Source organism: Telmatherina bonti (genome assembly GCF_933228915.1).
Source record: "Telmatherina bonti genome assembly, chromosome: 12".
Taxonomy (NCBI): Eukaryota; Metazoa; Chordata; class Actinopteri; order Atheriniformes; family Telmatherinidae; genus Telmatherina; species Telmatherina bonti.
In genome coordinates this window covers 26,968,704-26,975,143 of record NC_136610.1, presented here as the reverse complement: position 1 = coordinate 26,975,143, position 6,440 = coordinate 26,968,704, and the positions used below count along the sequence as shown (strand labels likewise).

At 40.0% G+C, this 6,440-nt stretch overlaps 1 protein-coding gene across 3 annotated transcripts; it reads right to left on the bottom strand.

The window, feature by feature from the left end:
* Positions 1-2,067: 2,067 nt before the first annotated feature.
* Positions 2,068-6,327, bottom strand: LOC306763697 (mitochondrial nicotinamide adenine dinucleotide transporter SLC25A51-like). Of its 3 annotated transcripts, XR_013771532.1 has the most exons (3): positions 6,189-6,327; positions 3,032-4,690; positions 2,068-2,474 (listed from the first exon to the last, which is right to left on the bottom strand). XR_013771532.1 is itself a non-coding variant. In XM_079250569.1 (2 exons), the coding sequence occupies exon 2, from the start codon at positions 4,631-4,633 to the stop codon at positions 3,698-3,700; it is 936 nt and encodes a 311-aa protein (XP_079106695.1). In that variant the 5' UTR covers positions 4,634-4,690; positions 6,189-6,327; the 3' UTR covers positions 2,068-3,697. The 3 variants fall into 3 exon arrangements, 2 of the variants coding, with proteins under 2 accessions (XP_079106695.1, XP_079106696.1); XM_079250569.1 differs by having other exon boundaries at positions 2,068-4,690; XM_079250570.1 differs by having other exon boundaries at positions 2,068-4,690; positions 5,964-6,319.
* Positions 6,328-6,440: the final 113 nt, after the last annotated feature.

Here is a 6,440-nt window from a genome sequence, read left to right as displayed (position 1 = left end):
AAAGGACACTACATATATATTTTTTCTGGGAATGTGTGGGTTATGTCCAAGCAGCAAAACAGGGGACCTAATTATGTAGTTGACATGTTTCTGACTTGGCACATGGGTGACTGTTAAACTCTGTCCAGATGTAGCAAAGATCCAAAGTCTTAAGAAATCACTGAGCCACAACTGTTCCCTGCTACGGTTTCCTTATTGGACACCACTGTATTGATACCATACTGACAGGTGGACTGACTGCTTCTTGTTGGGGTCAGAACTGTAGATAGATATCTGTGTCCTAACCTTAGTTTATGGCTATGCAAACATAAACTCCTCAATCCCCAGACTGTATTTTGATTTTCTTTATTGTGCTAACATTAAAAACAACGGCTGGATTGTGTTTGTCCGAATACAATGGGTGCTTTCTTTGTTTGGAATGTTGGCTCTTGTCTTGTTTCGGAAAACTCTGCTTTATGGATTGCAACGTTTTGCGAAGTTGCATGGCAATGTCATTTGTCAATATAAAGACTCTTGTCTATACTGATGTATGTGAATTGCCAGTAAAATGAATACATTGCTCGATCAGTTTACTGATGTACAGTGTTCACTAGTCAGCTGCCATTTCACAATATACATGAGCCACCTGATTTTAAGGCTTTGCCCGAGCCAACCTTGACAGCAGAAAGGTAATTAAGACGCATTAGTCAGCAGTTGCCTTGCCCAAATATCTGGGGATTAGCCAAACCAAGGACTGCATAGGTACTAAGAGACAGCCTGTGGGAAGAGGTAGGGTATTTAATAATAAGTGGTTAAAAGGGAAATTTTCTTAAAGTGACTATTTAAAAAAAGAAAGTGCATTGTTTGAGACTTTACAGCTTCCAAATGCCAAGGAGTGAATGCACAGTAACTTTGTCCATCATTACACTAACATCATTATATTCTGCGATGTCTCAAGTGGTGTCTCCTGTTGTTCAGTAGGCAACCTCAAACAGAAAGGAGGGCCTGTGTCACCCACTTCTCACTGTATAGGAATATCATATGAACAGGGATTTGTGATTTCGGCCTAAAAGACATTTACATGTTTCTACCTAAGCAGTCACTTTTCCGTATCTATGTACAACAAAGCCAATGTGATGAGAAATGTATTGTTTGGGAATAAATGACACACTGACTTTATTGGTCCTTGTGTGCAGCGGTGAAATATGTACACCTTCATATTCTCACATTAGATTTACATGATCGACGTCATTTAATCTTTAGTCTTTCATACAGCACTTCAAATTATACATTACTGTTTGGATTTCTGAGGTGAAGATTTTCCACATAGCAAAGAGAAAGAATTTAAAAGTTAAATGTGTTTAAGCAGCAGTCTTGTTTGTGCAAACTCTGCACCTGTGGCGGTTGTAATCAGGATTACTGTGGGATTTCTTCCTCAGTGTTGGATTGCTACACTTCCACGAAGGAAGTGTTTACCTGTAAATCTGAGCCTTGCTCTCTTTTCCCGTTTTCTCATTTGGTATATTCTCTTAACTTATAGAGCCAGCTAAGATCAGTTAACATATCTAGTCATATAGTTGTAATCTTTTAGAATAAATAATTTAAATGTAAAAATTAAAGATTTTAAGTTAAGGGACCGTGAGACCTTTGTTTGAGTGAAGAGTAACTGACAACTGAGAGGCTTTGTAAACACAGCGGCTCAACCCTTTTCAATCCCAAATCCCTGTGTCAGATTGTCCATAATCTGATCTTTATCTGCTGTCTGACTTCTTGATGCAGTAATCTAGAGAGTAGTACTCAACAAGGCACCACAGTGTGGCCCTGCTGTCAGGTACAATAATAAATAAGCATCACACTCATTACACCAAAGTATTGCCTTTATCTGTCATTATGGTTCAGTGCAATGTCTTATGTCCTTTACAGACATGAATGTAAAACAAATTACCGATTACTCTATGATCCAAAAAGATGACTAACTTCCAAAGTTCCTCTTCACCGATTATCATCACTTCTCTTGAAGAAAATATGACAAACTACTTAATCCTCATAAACTTCCATATAACAAACTTTATTTGTGGTATTATTAGACTGGTTTAAAAGATTTTATTTTAGCTGTTTATTACATTTTTAAAGCGATGCAGTGACTTGTGCTTCAAGAAAACCATGAAAAATGTTACTCATCATCAACAAGGGTATTCCACTTAAGAACATGGAATACAAAGTCTCACTGCTGAAGAGGAAATCCTGTAAAAGAAAAAAAATCCTGTCAATGTCAGTACACTGTACAGTTGCAGTGAAAAGATCTAAGGAAATAGGCCAAGTGGTCCATTTACATGGCAGCTTGAGCTTTTTGTGCCACTGAACATTACCCTCTGTCCCTGCTTTCTCTTAGCACTGTTACTTTTCAGCCTCTCAAGTGTCCAAGCAGCGTGCCTTTCCCGTTTGAGCTTCTGTGCACAGCCAGAGCTGCAGAGTGGTGACTGCATCTACTCAAGCTTGAAATTTGAGCCCATTATGTCAACAGATGTTACAGACAGAAAGGAGAGCAGGCGTGAGAGAAGGAAAAGATCAGTGTGAGTAGCAGAGAAACGAATAAAATAAATACAGACGCAAAGGGCATAAAAAAAGGGAAGAAACATTCAGAAGCATTTTGTTTAAAGTCAATAAAAAAAGCACCAGCCCAAAATGAACCAATGAAGCAAACCTTCCTGTTAAAATAAATCCATTTCTTATTTGTTATATCAGAAGTCTAAACCAAATAGATTTTTATTCTCTTTAAAAAAACAAACAAAAAAAAAAAAAACAGACAAATTTGGGTGTGAGCTGTTTTACAAATATGTGATTGAGCACTTGTCTAAATTTATAACACACCCTGCCTGTGGCACTTCAGAAAATAAATCAAAACAAACTATACTTAGCAGGACATTTCACATAGATGAATCATATGACAATAGAAACTCTAAAAAAATATTCCGACATTTTTCATTGAATATCTTTTGGCATTTCCCAAAAGAACAATAGATAATGATTTCAACTACTTTTGTGTCATTACCTTTCTTATCTCTTCAGCATGAGCTCTGAATGAGTGGAGAGTGGACATGAGGAGAACAAAGAGGCCAACAGTTTATCACTCTCCCCTTAAGAAATAGAACATTTAAATGGTCAAAAGCACAGAAGTATTTCAAGAGATGAATCTCAGCTTGACAGAACAAGTGCTCTTGGTCTAACAAACATATGGATACTGTCTTCAAAACACCACACTACACAGTACATATAAAGAAAAAACTTCTATAAAACAATCAGAAAATTGTTTCTTGAGACTGTAAAAAGAAAAATAAAGAGGAAATAAAGAACACACTAGTGGGAATTCTGTTTACTCCCCCAGTTTTTTCTGTACATCAAGTAAGCAAGGTCATTCAATTTGGACCCTGGCACAAGTTTTGTGAAGGCTAAAATGTGTCTTGGTTTTGATACATTGACAACACTGAAAAGTAACAATGGCAGGTGGTTATCTTACATTGACTGTTGGCCCCCGTCAGAAGTGCAACTTTTCTGCTATCTCTCAGTCATGGAATCTGTCTCACTAAAAGTACCAGACAGTATTTGCATCCACTCCACTTAGCTATTTCCACTTTCAAACTGCCCTCAGTACGAGTTTTCCCTTTACATACTTTGTCTTCCTCTCCAGATCTCCATCTCATCCTGTCAATTCTTCCTCTCATAAGAGCTTCAGCAGCAGCTCGTAGGTGGCATTTATGATGCCCCAGGAGATAAGTGAACGGTGGTAGTTCAGGTGGGCCCCTCTGAAAAGTTTGGGCAAGCTGCCTCCCCTCTCTCTCCACACTGTTAACAGCACCTCACTACATGGCTTGAAGGCTCCACCAACCTGAGACTGAGCACGTGATTTTATCACATTTAATGGGTAAAACATGATGCCAAGAGCTGCCCCCAACACCCCTCCACATACAAAATCATTAACCAAATGACCAGCTCTGTTAGTTGCCTCTGGCAGTAGCTCTTTGATTGGACCCCGGAGCCCAAAGAAGAGCACATTGCTGGGGCCATTACGGAGGAGTATGGGCACAAGGCCACGGTAACACTCTCTGAAACCATACTCAGTCAGAAGTGTCCGAAACGTGTGGGCTGTATTGTTGAAGCGGCTGTGGTGCCGATGGTCTTGTAGAAGAGTCTGTACCCTTTCAAATGGTGTAAGGATGGCTTCAGTGGTTCCTGCCAATGCTGCAGCAAAGCTTCTTGTGACAATCTCTGGTACACCGCTACTACCTGCCTGGTCAAGTAACACTCGAGAGAAGTCCTCGTAAAGGCCAAACATTATGGCCACTGTAGTACTCTTTTGGAGCAACGGTGGCAGCAGGCCCCGGTAAAGATTCCTCAGCCCATCCCGCTGGAGTTGTCGGACTGCTTCAGAAGCCAACACACCATGGAGCTGCTGGCGGAATAGCACCTTCTGGATGGGGAAGGTAACCACAATATTGGTAAAAGCTGCAAGGGAACCACAGACATAATGCTTCCCTTGATGGCCTAACATGGTGCTGAGAGCCCCAGTAGGCAACAGAGAGGGACCTCCCTTTTTCAAGGTGGCCTGGGGTTGAGGTGTCCGGGCTGACTCAGAGTCCATGGTGCTGACAGCCATGGAAGGCTCAGTGCACCTTGAGCTGATAATCAAGCATCACATCAGGACTGTACACCACTGTGAAACACAAATTAGACAGAAAAAAAATTAGATGTATGGCTTCATCAATTCTCAAATAAACGTTTTATCTTCTGCAATATATGCAGTCTAAATAACATGCAGTACACTGTCCTGAATAGCTCAATCTGCTTAATATAAAACAATGAAGCAGACTGAACCATTGCAACCACCTGCCTTAAACTTGAACGAACGGACTGCCTCAGTGGGTAGCTGATAAGGATTATTACACAACAGCCTGATAAGCGTGACCTAAGTAATGGAAAAGTGCCAGTATAACTGCTACAGCACGTCACTTTACCTTAAGTACCAAGCACCTTGTAACTGACAAGATTATTTAACAATCAAATTAATTTATTGGCATGAATAAGTTAACAGTGTACCCTATTAAGTATAATAAAACCCACAAATTAAAACCAATACAAGCAAAACATGGCAATAATTAAAACCAAGTGTTACACCACTTGGTATATACACCACTTTATATACTTGGTATATACACCACTTTATACACCACTAGCAGACATAGCAAATTGTCTAGAAGTTTTCTATATATAGACCAAGAAATACATGGTGGTGGCAAGGCTAACCCAGTGTGCAAACAAAAAAAAGTCCCACCAGAAATTTCCAAATGTCCAAACACAGCTTCAGGTCAAACAAACAAACCAGGCTGTCAGTGAACTACATATACATTATACATACAATTAGGAGTTCAAACTTTCTTTGTTCTTAAATCATTGTAAGATCATGACATGACTATACTAAGTGTCCAGTAATGAATTGTGTTTAGACTTAGACTCACAAATTATATCCAATTAAATCCAACTGGGTAGTCCCAATTCAGTTTGTTCACAGTTAAGGTTGTTGCAGTTGTTACGTTTGTTCAGTAAGGGCTTGATTATACATACAGCCTAAAATATACTTTTATTCTATATAATTTACATGCAATAAGGACGACTTTTCACATTGTCTGTGCAACTATAGAGACAGGCTTGTGCAAAAGAAATTGTGCAACAACGTAATCTTTGGACAATACGCCCTCCATGAGCTGCTTCAAAGGAAGCCAAGAAATTGTCGCGTCATGTCTGTTTTTCTCAGTCCTAGACTGATAAGTGAATAAAAGACATACCTTTGTTGGTAGAACAATAAACAAATACTTAACTATCGGAACTAATAACTGACGGTAAAAAAAAAACAAAATAAAACAAGAGCATGCTCATCCAAATGCCACACATCGTCGTGCTCCGCTGCTTAGTAACCTTTGCTAACTCACCACTGCTAGAAGGTACTTCCTCGAATATTTTGAAGAACTTCGGCATTTATCTTCTTTCAGACAAGTGGAAGAGGGTCTGACACAGCATCAGATACAACAGCAAGCTGCAGCAAAGCCTGGTGAGCCTAAGTTAGCATGCTAAGTTAGCTTGACCAGAGTCAATACGGGCAGGCGCCGACTGATGATTGACATCTACTGAAAAGTCAGGAAGCAGAGGAAACTCACAATATTTGTCACGCAAACCAGGAGCTCCCATGTGTGTTTTTATTTGCCGTGTCGACCAGCTAATTTCTGTCCTACTCCTGGACAGGTAGGATGATGTCTTTTGCACGGTAATTGGGCCACAGCTCGAGGTCGTTCCTGGTACCCAGCAGCAGGTGACAGCTAGGCATAGTCTGCGCCTGCGCAACGTTAGCGTACAGACTGAGTCACGACTCCGTTTAACTAATTTCTTTGCATTTGCCGAGTCATTTAAAT